Genomic DNA, 12970 nt, shown 5'->3' with positions numbered 1-12970 from the left:
GAGTAATCATTAAAATGGAGAATTAAAGTAGCAATCAAGGGTTTGGCTTCGGTTTAAACTCTCTTTTCTATAAATTTTAACATTATATCTGAAAATTTTATAAATTATAGTAAAGAGGCCGAGCCCATAGGCTTTTTGAGTCGGGTCGGATCATTTTAATTTTAGAAAGTAATAAGGCCCAAACCAAATGAATATCCTCTCCTTTTTTTCAAATCAAACCACGGAATAATCACCGACAAAAGGAAGACAAGGAAAAAAATGCAGCAGGTTGCTACACCACCACCGGAGGCGGGGGATGCGCCGCCGAAGCAGGTGGCGCAAGCTTTGGAACGACTGGGTGAGGCGGGGCGGCTGATAGCTGATGTAAGGATAGGAGCGGATCGACTTCTGGAAGCTCTATTTTTCGTGGCGTCGGAGCCTCACCATCAGCAGTCTTCTAGGTGTTTGAATTTATTTGTTAAAGAAGAATCCTTAATGCGCCAGCACCTCCAAAACCTTCGCTCCATAGGTAGGTGACGCATGAATTTTTTCTCATCAATTAAACTTTTCTAGAAATCGGTGGTAAAATTTGACAGATCGGTCAAAATTGTGTTTCCTTCTCGAGTTAGTTTGATTTTTCATTCTAATATCATTGACTATGAACTCGGTTTAGGGGTGTGTTGAAAATTCTTGTTTAAATTTGGTGAAAATTGAAATTTTTTTGGGTGTTTTATATCTGAGAATACTCTGAAAATGTGTTTTGGTTTGAGGTCTGTTTTCCATCTTCTAAATCCAGTTTCTAGATATCTAGATTTTTGGTTGAGTTTATATTCAAGTTTGTTTTCATGAGAATGGATTATGTGACTGAAGCGTGGGATCTGGGTCTGCTGTGCAAAAACAGTTTGAGTGGTACTGATTTGGGTGTAAAAGAAGCCTTTAGAGTTATTATACAATTATTTGCTAAAACCGTTGCAGGCATTCAAGAATGCTCTTAACATTTTTAAGCTATAGATTTAAATTTTCAGATATATTCGACTGTGACATCACTAACCAAATTTGATGCAGTATAAAACTATTACAAAAAATTTGGTCATCTCTTCTATCTGTTGATTTTCATGTGTCAAGGAAAGTTGATTAAATCTGTAGGAGTCTGAGTTATTCTTTATAAGTCTTAACATGTTGTCATCTTTGTTAGGAAGGCAGCTGGAGGAATCTGGTGTTCTGAATGATTCTCTTCGTTCACGAAGTAATTCTTGGGGTCTCCACATGCCTTTGGTTTGCCCAGATGGTGCTGTTGTTGCTTATGCGTGGAAACGTCAACTTGCTGGTCAGGCTGGTGCTTCTGCCGTTGATCGGACCAGGTAATTTTCTTGTTGTTTGCTAATCTGTTTCCTGAGTTTAATGTTCTAGAGTGCTGTGTTGTATAATCTGTTAAGTTTCAAACAATTTTGTCAGTTCATTCATTCTTTGGAACCTGAATTTTTGTGTAGGCTTTCGTGTGTGCATGTATAAAGTTTTCAAATTGTCAAGTTGTTGCACATTACTGTGGCTTCAATTGTGCAGATTGGCTCTTAAAGCCTTTACAGATCAAAAAAGGCGTTTTTTCCCTCACCTTGCTGATGATTCTGCTGTAGAATCGGCTGCAAAGAAACTTTGCAGCCCCCTACCTCTGAATCCTCAAGAACAGCTTGGCGATCAGAGATCGTTATCTGATATCTTGTCCCATTTAGAGAAAGAGATTCCCGATTTTAGAACATTTACTTATCGTAGGTTGGATTGGTTAAAGCGGGCATCTGCATTGCCCTCTGCTGCGAATGAAAGTTCTATTGAATTGTCAAAAGATCACGGCTTCCCTTGTACAACCCAGTTAAGACAAGAATCAGCAAGTATTCACTCAACAGATGAAGCTGCTGTAATCGAGCTATTTCTGCCATCTGTTTTTAGAGCAGTAATATCTCTGCATACAGCTGGTTCCATCGATGCGGATGCAGTAGCTTTCTTTTCTCCTGACGAGGTGATTTCATCTAGATATTACTTGGTTGTGCTGTATGTTTTATTTCTGTCAATATCACTGAAAGCTGTTTTCCACCCCTGGACTGAGTTGTCAAGTAATGTCATGGTAGCTTTACTTTTTTGTTAACACTGGAGGCCCTTTTCATGCTTGCAAACACGGTAAGATTAAAGTTTTTGTGACTTGAGATTTTGAGGTGTGTGCAAGTATATTATTCAAGAGGAACATGTTTAAGCCAAAAAAAAACCATATCCCTTGATAAATACGACTTTTTGTATGCATGTATGCACTACCATGTTTTTCTTATTTTGGCTTGTGCTCATTCTGTATTTCTTTGGCAATTAATTTCAAAATAAATCAGCTTTGTAAGGTTTGGAGCGACTTTTAACTTACTCTACTTGTTAATTTTTCCCATATATAAATATTGTTTTAAAATATTGCTGAGCTTTTACTGTTTATAATTTGTTTTAAGGGTGGCAGCCATTTACACGGACATGGCTTTTCGTTGCATCATGTGTTTAGACATGTCTCGGTAAGAGCCCTACTGTTATTTTTCCCATTCACTATTTGTGGAGGCCCGAAAGTTTGTTCTGAAAAATTTATATCCTTCAACGAGCTCTCTCTGCAGGAACATGCTTCTATGGCTCTGCAATACTTCATTTGTGTCAATCCCGAATCAGCCTTACATTATTTGCTGGTATTTCATATTTGCCAAAAATTCATGACAATCCTACCTTAACTTCAGATTATTGTTAACTTCTGATTATATCATTGCAGCACTGGATCTGCAGTTATAGAACTTTGTTTACCAAAGTTTGCAGGTGAAATTTTGATTTATCCATGATTTACTTTACTTCTACTACGTGCATTGCTACTGTTTCTAAACTGAACCATCGAAGTTTTAACTGTGCAGCAAGTGTGGCAAGCTACTATTAATGGACAAACAATCAGGTTTGATTTTACCTCCTGTGAGGCGTCCTTTCCGTAGCTTTTCTGCCAGCAAAATTTCAGCGAAAAACAGCTCGATGGAGAGCTGTAGTGGCCTGGATCTCATGCTGGCTTTTCATATAAGCTGCTTTTCAGATAAAGCATAGATGCTTCTTTTTCTCTGTTATTAGAATAGTAACATATCTTTTAGTTCAGATCATTTGAACCCTTGAAATATACGTCCAATGTTGGAATTTGCCAGTAGATTATATCAAACACCGTTGAGGCGACGAAAACACTTGTCCTGATCACGGGGAAATCTGATTGTATACTCCAAGTTGACATGTTATTTTCATTCCAAGACTCATTTTATGTCCGCTGCAAAAATGCCGAGGTGGTTTTAAAATTTTAAATTCAAATGATCGTTAACGGTTGAATTTTGAATATATTTAACCCAAATTTATAAATGCATGCATGGAAGTACGTCGCTAATAGTAGAGAACACTTGCAACAACAGACGCTGCAAACACGAAGATTAAGAGCGCAGTGAGGTTAACTACAAGTGCTTCTTGATTTTGTTGTAAACCCGAGAAGAAGAATTTCTCGACCAGTCCAGTTTCTGCGCTTAAAATGACCATGAAGAAGATGATGATGCCTGATACTGCGTGCCACGGTGCTAGCCTTTTCCTTGTTGATTCTTGTACTCGTGGATAAACGAACAAGAAGAAAGAGGATAGCCACTGAAACACACATAAACTAGTATATGAAACACTTTTGTCACATGGGAATACTATATATAGCTAGAAAAATAAAATAATTGATGTTTGATCTTTCTGATGTACTACTTTGCTATCTGTTATGTGAGTCAAATATTACCCTTTGGTTAGTTTTTGAGTCGAATTAGACTCAAATCTCAATCTTAATATTTCCAACTATTTCAAATAGAGAGTTGAATAGAACCAAATGGAAAATTCTCATGAATTAAACTGAAAATTCCCAAAAAAAAATTTTATTAAGAACCATTGACTGTTCTAAACTGAATTTACAGGACTTTTTCTGAAAAAAAAACTAAAATTATGTGAGAAATGGGAACAGTTTAATGCAACAAAGAAGAATAAGATCGAGATTCGAAATTATTTGGCAGATTTTTTAACAGCTGTAAAGTAAAATCCATACATACCTGCAAAGCATAAAGGCAGATAGTGGACATGCCTAACCAAGAATGGAAGGAATACATGTGGGCAATTCCCTTGTTACTGTGAAACTTGAAGACTGCATAAATCCCCACGATTCCGGCCCCGAGTGCCACCAAATGCACCACCAAATGAATCAGTTTCGGCCATTTCTTAATAGCCGGCACGGTCTTGTATGCCAAAATTGCTGTAAACAAATTAGATATTACATTATATATATATATTTCAACAATAAAAAGAAATTTTCGAAAATATATAACCTCATGTTTTTATTTGTTTACCTTCACCAGAGAGTAAGACAAAACCAATAACCATCAGCAGTGGATGCAACTGCAACATGCAATATATATCCGATCGATAAGTACTTATTTGCATTCCAAACGTCGTCCAGACATTTTAAGAAAAGGTGATCAGAAACGAATGCATAAATAAATAAAAGTTCACATTAAAAATCTTGGCTTCCACATCTGATTTAAAAGCAACGCCTTCCCTGAAATGAAGCAGCCAAACAAGGAGTAGAGTGATCAATGCTATTGCCACAACATGTGTGAAAAGAGTCACCGGAAGCGCCGACGACGCATTGTAGCTTAAGCTTCTTTCGAGAGCCATTCTCGTAAAAGGGAATATGATTTGCTACGACGTTGAGAACATATATAAGTTTTACAACACCTTGATGTTCTTGTTTTGGAACACTTTAATCCCTACATTGTGCTGTGTTTTGTAGTAAATAACTATATTTAAAAAATATAATGTCTGCAACAGGAAAATAAGGTTTAAAAAGTAATTAAAAAGTTTCAGTAGCTTTAAACCAAAGAAAAGTACACTCAGATTCCAAAAACCACACTAAAAGTGTCAATAGAAAGCTCCGTGTGGCATGGTCCTCTAACACCTGGCTTGTCTGATAGAGGAAAATCCCAAGGATTCAAGATTCCCTAGGTGGTCACTTGAGGTCTCATTGTGTTGCTTGTGGGACACTGGTATTTCCTATTGCAGCAACTTGTTTATTTTGTTAATTCCGTGCAAGATTGTGAGAAGCCACATATAAACTAAATATGGAATTTTTTTTAAAAAAATATATATGGACAAAAGATGTCACAAACTGCACCACCGTTCACATGCTTCTAAGGCACTATTTGACGTCAACCAAAACATTGGTTGATACATATATCTCTTTAATCTAACTAGCAAAAAAGCACGTGCATCCGCACGTGAACCGATATTCTAAATAACTAAAAAATAAATTAATAATAAAAATATTTTTAATCTTTGCATAACGTAATCCAATCCATCAAACAACATTTCGTTCGAAAAAAGATAGATCAAAATAAATTATAAAAATTTGGAATAATGATTTATAATATTAAGTATTAAATTGTACTAACATAACAATACAAATACAATGATATGAAAGGATTTGAATTGATTAAGCTAGAAAACATTTTAGTATATGATGTTGATATTTATCTACTCATTACATCAATTAATTGATAAATATGTTCCTAAAATGTAAAAATTACATCTTGAAAATCTAAAATAGTACTTACTTATAATTTTGGAATAATTAAGAACATGAGACAACAATTTTTCATTTTAAGTTATATTCTAAAATATAACCACGTAAATGTCGTAAATTCGAAATCTTTCACAAACTTACATTTTGTTAGTCGATAAATTATATAAAATAATAATAAAACATTACATTAGCTAAAGAAAGCTCATGGACACAAATTGTATTTTGTGAAAAAAAATAATATATTTAAACACAAGAATTGAAAATAAAGTAAATAAATACTCCATTCACCTCTTTTAAGGATGACAATGGTAAATAGATAAAATTATCTATTCCTATATACAAATTCAAAGGCATCACAGAGATAGAAATTTAGAAGTTTAATATAAAATATAGAAAATTAATTATAGACTATTTTCTCCCTCTCATTTAAATTCTAATTTGTATATATTATTTGCACAACTGGTAATTCTCATTACATAAATCACAAAAACTCTTGTGAGACGGTCTCACGGATCAATTTAGTGGGTCGAATCTTTTATTTAGATCATTCATGAAAAAATATTACTTTTTATGCTAAGAGTATTACTTTTTATTGTGAATATCATTATGGTTGACCCGTCTCACAGATAAAAATTCGTGAGACTGTCTCACAAGAGACTTACTCTATACCAACATAACTTCCAATTTAGTTATGGTAACGTTATATTAAGAATTATTTGTTGGAATATCTTGCACTTACTCTTTTTTGACTCATTTGTGTCATTTTTTAAAACAATTTCATCATAATTTTATCTATGTACCATTTGACTCTACTTTTTTTCTTCATATAATAGATGCCGTCATTGATTTTTTTTAAGAAAAGTAAGCTGAAAAAGTATCAATTGTGATAACATACGTGAATAAGCTCAAAAAATTTTTTTGTTCAAAGTATGTGTTTATTGATTTTTTTTATTTAATATTTGACTACCTTTTTGCCAATATAATTGTTATTATATACTTGTATGTAAATAGCTCTACAAATACAAATAAAATGTCATGGAATTATTGTTATGATTGAGTACTATTTGATAATATATAAATATGGGGAGACCTAAATAAAATAGAATCTATGAGGGTAATTAAGACAGTTAATCATTCAATTTATTTTATTTATTATCAAAATTAGTGGGAAAAAACTAATGAAAAAATTGATTGGTTTTCTATATATTTCTTTCTCATTTTAGCAACTGTACAACAATATTTTTCCAATAGCATATCATCCGATGTATGTGGATTAATGATTCATTTATCCACACTTTTATAGATACTTCTGATTCAAATTTATTATTTTTTTATTAATATTATTTAAATTTACAATTAAATTTAGGTTTATAATATATTATATTTGTTCATGCATTTAGAAATTAATAGTTTAACAAAATAAATTTAAATTTTTGATTAAATATAATTTGAATGACTCTTCATTTAAAGCACTCAGATACTTTATCATGAGTCCTTCATATATATAATTTTTTCAAGTTTTTTTTTTAAAATCTAATTATATTAATTTTTTTTTAATAATTCATTGAATGTATTCAAATGATAGTGAAATAGAACAATAAATAACGTAATTAATTTAATTTAGAATTTAAATGAAAGTTCAAGAAAATTATTAAAATGGAAAAAATAATTGATATTAATATTAAGGAAATTTAATAGTATGTTTTTTTAAAAAATAGCTCAAACATTTAAGAACATGGAGATGACTTATTTAATACATATAAATTAAAATATAAATATAACTCAACTTTATTTCTCATTCTTATTTACAACAATTAAAAAACTATTATTTAATTTCATAATTATATTTGGGTTTATAAAATATTATATTTGTTCATACATTTAGAAATTAATAGTTTGACAAAATAAATTTAAAATTTTGATTAAATATAATTTTATTTTCAATTCAATTCATTTTATTTAGTTTAAAAATAATAATGATAATTTTAATTTTTTTTGTTTTTTCATTTGTCAATATTAAATTTAAAATTTATTTGAGCGACTAGGCGTTAAGGCGATAGATAGTCGGCAGCCTACCGCTTATCACTTTTTAGAAAAATGACAACACTTCTAATAATTCCGCACTTGACAATGATCAAAGCAATCCTAGTTTCGAGGGAATGGTAATTTACCGAGGAGTTGCCAAATTGAAAAAAAGTACATATATGAGACAATATGCGGCGAATTTTCATGGATGCTGCGAAACGAATGTTCGTTTTCCCAAAAAAATAAGTGAATTAGAAGTAATCAATTAAAGCGAATCATCATTTGAGATGAAAGTATTAACTTTTTCATTGAGTTAGTAATTTATCTAGTTCCTTAAATTTGATTATGTAATTTTTTTAATTATGTGTACTTTTTAAACTACCGCCGGAAGCTCATTACAATGGTTGGTTGTCCCGATTCCAACAAATATTCAGTTTGAGATGATGTCTTTAGTTTTCCGGCAACTGCTCGTAAGAAATACACATGATTAGGCCATACATGTACATAAAAAAACATTATATCAAATTATAATATAAAACCTTTTAAAATGATAATATAATACATAATACATATTTTTTAAAAAAAAATCCCACTAAATATCAACCCGAGTGGGTAGTACTCTTCCGATGATCAGCCGCCGATATATTTGAAGCTATAAGAAATCTTTTGTAACGTGCATTGATAAAAAAAAAAAAAAATTTACGTGCTCATTGATTATGAATGTTACAAATAATGTTCGCGAAAGAATTTTTTGCTATTTCAAAACTCTTAACGTATATCACAGTTAATGTTTGATTATTGGAGAGCAAAACAAGTGGTAGCTAAGTGTCAGTGAAGTAAAACTCGAGTAAAGCTTGTAAATCATACAATATCCGAATGAGATCATCATCAATTAGAGAACATATATTTTCGAAAAGCAGGCAAGAAACCCTGTACAGCACTGAGATGAATCAAACTCCCAAGAATCAAGACAAATGTCTCACCGAATTAAACTCTACTTCTCATGCGGAAAAAAAATGGTTCACAGCTTCAAATTTAGATCAGGAAGCGATGAATCTGTCCTCGGAGGCGGACCAGGTGCCACAAAACATATGTTAGAACTTTGTCCTGAGAGAAATCCCATATTCCCATGATATCCCTCGATTTGCCGAAAGCTTCCAGGCCATGTCGAAATATCGGCATCATCATACTCCACGAATACAGCAGGCGTGTTCCCAAAATAGCCTTGATCAACAAACCTTGCCCCACCTTTGATCCCGTGAATCGGCCTCTGAATAGGCATGGCGATTTGTTGGTGCATTGCTGAATGAGCTTCGATGCCTAGAGATTGAAATGCAGAACCATGGAGCGGTAAAGACGCTAAGCTAGCATATCTCTCTGATAACATACCCATTCGCATGGCCCTTTTCGCCTAGTGTTCTTTCTCTCTTGTGTGCATTCTGGTGTCCTCCCAATGCCTGTGAGCTGTAAAACTTCCGGCGGCAGTAGTTGCATGAGAAAACTCGGGTACCTGCCGGAGGGTGCGGGGATTCATCTGCGCCTTTTGAATCGGTATTGGTGCTGTTGAAGAAGCCTAGTGTGAGGTCGAGAGTAAGAGGTGTTGTTTCTTGAGAGTGGTTGGTTTCTTTGGAATGGGCGGGGGACGTCTCTTGAACGGACATATTGGAAGCTACATGGCTGGTGGACTCAGATTCATCCTCTGACTCGAGATTGAGATTCGAGGGCCTCATGGAGGTAGATTTTGCGTATATTCTGGTGAAGTTAGCTGAGTTACCTGAAAAATCAAAGAAATTATTTACTTGTGCAAACAAAGACAGCTGACTAAATGGAGAAACTCAAGTAGGAGTATTTCTGAATTCAAGGAAACATAGCATTGGCACCTTGGCTAGGGATAACTCGATACCATTGGACACAAAATATTGAAGTCCTGACGTCTATAATAGCTTAAAATTTCTAGTGTCTAGCATATTTGATATCGTTATGAGGGCTAGCTAGGCAACGTAGTGAGTGTAAGGGCTGAAATCTAGAGCTGATTTGAATGCAAGAACGAGAAGGGACGTGCTAGAGCCCAGAAGCAACCAGACTGAACAAGCAACCCATGATCCACATCATGTCAGCTACTGGTTGTTCTACGAGGCTTACCGAAAATCAAGATTCTTTGAAAGGGCATATATACTCCAAAGAAGAGAGGATAAAACTCTCAATCAAACAAACAACTAACGTATTAACTCAGCCACGCTGTGATTTTAGTACAAGCAGAACATCAGTAACCTGGAATAGGATAACACTGCGGCGAACCAACAGTTCTTTGAAAATTCGAAACAACTATGGAAACTATTGTGTTCAAACTTTTGATTCAGGTTTTGAAAGAAAATTTGGTCTCGTTCAATACGATTTTGTGGTCAGTTTACACTTCAAACCAATGTTACCCTTGCAAAGATTCAACAAGAAGATTAGGAAATGGGACTTACGATTAGGTGAAGTTGTGAAAGAAAAGAGAAACTTTCTTGGGACATATTTGACCACGGCATCCCAACTTAGATTCCACGTGGACCTAGCAACGAAAGGGCATGGCAGTTTCAAAGGAAACAAATTCCTCAAACATCATTTCCATTCTTATAAATTCTAAGTTTCTTGGGAAGAAAGCTAAAATCGCGTTCCCTATTCGATAATCCGGAAGTGTGATGCCTAACATTCCAAGATCTGCAAGAGATTGATAATCATGGCACTAGATTTTTCTTTCGTTTTCAAGTAAATATGATTTACTTTCCAATTTTATGAGTTTAATAAAAGAAAGATGCACACATAGATGTTCAAGAAACAGAAATATCATGGGTTTCACAGCCAGCAATCAACAAGTACTAGAAATCAAAGCTAATTCTAATGTAATTCCCAACCAATAAATAAAGCACACAAAACAAAACCACCAACCAAAAAACAAACCATCCATAAACAACTTTATGATCCAAGAATTCACTCAAACTATTCCACAGCTTTACAGAGTCACAAGAATCAACGAGGGCCTTCTTTTAATCACCGGTACAAAAAGCAATAAAAAAGTAACCCATAATGACACACCCCAAGAAAAGTTTAGGGCTTTTCACATTAAGTACCTTGAAACTGCAAGCTTCTCAGATTGTGAGATGAAAAGACAGATGGTGCAAGATTCTAGTTTTTACCAAAAATGGTGGGATTCAGCAACACGAGAATAACATGGAGATAAGATCAGGAGAGAGAAGGGGTGGTGGTACATCAGATAAAGTCAGAGAAATATAGCAGATGATTGTGTTCCACGGGGCTATTTATGTTTCCTCGCTTGCATTTTACAGACCACTGCAGCAGAAAATGCTAATCCCACTACCACCAAAACAAGTGTCGGGCCAAATTAGGCCTACACAGTATTATATATACAATATACACATGCTAATAGTGATTACATATCTTAATAAACATATAAAATTATATGTTAGATATAGAAACTAATACAATTGATAGACAACATAGTAAAATTATTATTAGAAATTAATACAATTACTAAAATGTCAATTTTAATGTAAGCTAAACCATCTTGTTAGAATAAAACCTCGAGTCCGTTTTGTTTTTTTAAAAGGCATGTGAGTGTAGAGATGGTTTTGTTTTGTCCCTATAATTACTTTAATCGTGACTTTTATCTTGTCTGGTCGGCTGGCCAATAAAATTAGACGAAATAAAAGATGGCCACACGATAATATGCTCTTTGAATTCTTTATAGAAAGTCGAATTTAATTCGGATAAATGGGAACTGCAGATTTTTCTCACTTTCACATGTTCACATGTATCTAAAAAAAATAATTAAGTCTTCATATTGTAAGATTCAAGAAATCCCGAACTCACTAAAAATCTTGAAAGAAAAACATTAGAAGTTGTTTAAAAAATTTATCATCTTCGATCATTGCACAGATATTTCTGCGAATTAAAATAAATATAATGATTTTTGGCCCCTGCCGATGGAATGGACTGGACGCATGTCATCCACCATTAAATGTCCCATGCCTCTGTGAAAAAACAGCGGTGAAGCTGCGCATTTGTTTCAGTGGACCCTTCACCCCCTAATTATTAAAGTTGCCTCACTACTTTACACTAAATCCCATTTCAGCCATACGATTTATGGATGAGTCGGACTTGCAGTGATCCCATCAAATTTTCCACACTCCAAAGGTCCTTCAATTGCTTTCTGTTCTTATAAAATTTTTACCGAATATTTATTTAGAATCCCTTTACCTTTTTCTATGCAGCAATAGCAAGAAAGCTACTAAATGCGGCATTAAATTACATTACATGGGACCAAATCGAGATATGGTAAGATCTCCCCATTTTATTTTAATTAAATTATTCATTGTAGGGATTTTGAGTTGCATCGATCCCTTTTTATCTCATGCACCTTTTGTCATTTGTTGCTATTAAATGGTAATGGTAATGGCAATGGCAATGGTCGTACCATGTTCTTTTTTTTATTATTATTTTTTTATTTACAGAAGGTTTATCAGTGGTGATAAAATCTCTTATACGAGCCATGCATAAATGCCCCTTCATCTTGACGGGAATGTAAATCGAATATGTGTACGAGTAGAAACGCCCGAGAATATATCGTCACACATCACCTCAAATTTTACAAACTCGCCTATGTCTCTGAGATTATTATAAATTACTGATGTGTTGGTGTTTGAGAATTTGTATGTAAAAACCTCGATTTAGGCCGATCATACATAATTTCATCTGAAATTAAGATTCTAAATTGGAAATAAGATTTCGAATTCGAGATATTATTGTAACAACTTATTTCGAATTCGAGATATTATTGTAACAAACTCATCCATATTTAAAAATATATATGTAAAATTATATTACGAATACACAATTTCTGCTCGAGTTTTACATAATTTTTTATTTTATGTTTGAAAAAAAATGTGCATAAAAGATGGAGACTAAAAATTTTATTTGCTAAGTTCACAGGCGTTTCCGTCTACAAAAAGAAGTAATGGGCCTCGGAATGACTTGATTGGTAAATGGAGCCAATGGGCTTTATCGAAAGCAAGTACACGTAATTTATCAAACGAATGTAAAATAGTTATTATATCAGTAGAGGGTTTTGTTCTTTAGATCTCTCGTAAAAAAAATATATATATATATATATATATATATATATATATATGTATATGTGTGTGTGTGTGTGTGTTGTGTGTGCCGACGTTTTAGATCACGCACTTTTAAAAATTTCTTTTATATGTGTAAATGTGTATGAATTTTTATAATATATTGATGAAATGTGTTTGATTTTTAGAA

The 12970-nt window shown here is 33.4% G+C and overlaps 3 protein-coding genes across 3 annotated transcripts; 1 reads left to right on the top strand and 2 right to left on the bottom strand.

Moving 5' to 3' along the window:
• The first annotated feature begins 104 nt into the window (after positions 1-104).
• On the top strand, positions 105-3289 carry LOC142552737 (mediator of RNA polymerase II transcription subunit 27-like). Its single transcript, XM_075662513.1, has 7 exons — positions 105-508; positions 1175-1340; positions 1543-1993; positions 2463-2522; positions 2619-2687; positions 2768-2811; positions 2904-3289. The coding sequence occupies exons 1-7, from the start codon at positions 259-261 to the stop codon at positions 3082-3084; spliced, it is 1221 nt and encodes a 406-aa protein (XP_075518628.1). The 5' UTR covers positions 105-258; the 3' UTR covers positions 3085-3289.
• On the bottom strand, positions 3242-4780 carry LOC142552739 (putative ascorbate-specific transmembrane electron transporter 1). Its single transcript, XM_075662518.1, has 4 exons — positions 4555-4780; positions 4392-4440; positions 4098-4297; positions 3242-3657 (listed from the first exon to the last, which is right to left on the bottom strand). Exons 1-4 carry the CDS (start codon positions 4717-4719, stop codon positions 3406-3408), a joined length of 666 nt encoding a protein of 221 aa, XP_075518633.1. The 5' UTR covers positions 4720-4780; the 3' UTR covers positions 3242-3405.
• Positions 4781-8463: 3683 nt separating this feature from the next.
• On the bottom strand, positions 8464-10712 carry LOC142552736 (zinc finger protein 7-like). Its single transcript, XM_075662512.1, is given in 3 exon segments — positions 8464-9059; positions 9061-9422; positions 10592-10712. Coding segments are annotated over 3 exon segments (759 nt in total). The 5' UTR covers positions 10599-10712; the 3' UTR covers positions 8464-8669.
• Between the last annotated feature and the right edge of the window lie 2258 nt (positions 10713-12970).

The sequence above is a fragment of the Primulina tabacum genome, chromosome 8 (genome assembly GCF_025594145.1).
Source record: "Primulina tabacum isolate GXHZ01 chromosome 8, ASM2559414v2, whole genome shotgun sequence".
NCBI classification, from domain to species: Eukaryota; Viridiplantae; Streptophyta; class Magnoliopsida; order Lamiales; family Gesneriaceae; genus Primulina; species Primulina tabacum.
Note: the sequence above shows the minus strand (reverse complement) of the source record. Positions and strands in the feature narration are given on the sequence as shown.

What these genes read in the sequence shown, in the direction of transcription:
- LOC142552737 (XM_075662513.1), top strand. Translation starts at nt 259, where the DNA reads ATGCAGCAGGTTGCTACACCACCACCGGAGGCGGGGGATGCGCCGCCG. An exon ending in CCAAAACCTTCGCTCCATAG is followed by an intron (nt 509 to 1,174) that starts GTAGGTGACGCA and finishes CATCTTTGTTAG; the next exon opens with GAAGGCAGCTGGAGGAATCT. An exon ending in TCTGCCGTTGATCGGACCAG is followed by an intron (nt 1,341 to 1,542) that starts GTAATTTTCTTG and finishes TCAATTGTGCAG; the next exon opens with ATTGGCTCTTAAAGCCTTTA.
- LOC142552739 (XM_075662518.1), bottom strand. Translation starts at nt 4,719, where the DNA reads ATGGCTCTCGAAAGAAGCTTAAGCTACAATGCGTCGTCGGCGCTTCCG. An exon ending in TGTCTTACTCTCTGGTGAAG is followed by an intron (nt 4,298 to 4,391) that starts GTAAACAAATAA and finishes ATTTGTTTACAG; the next exon opens with CAATTTTGGCATACAAGACC. An exon ending in TCTGCCTTTATGCTTTGCAG is followed by an intron (nt 3,658 to 4,097) that starts GTATGTATGGAT and finishes TGTGTGTTTCAG; the next exon opens with TGGCTATCCTCTTTCTTCTT.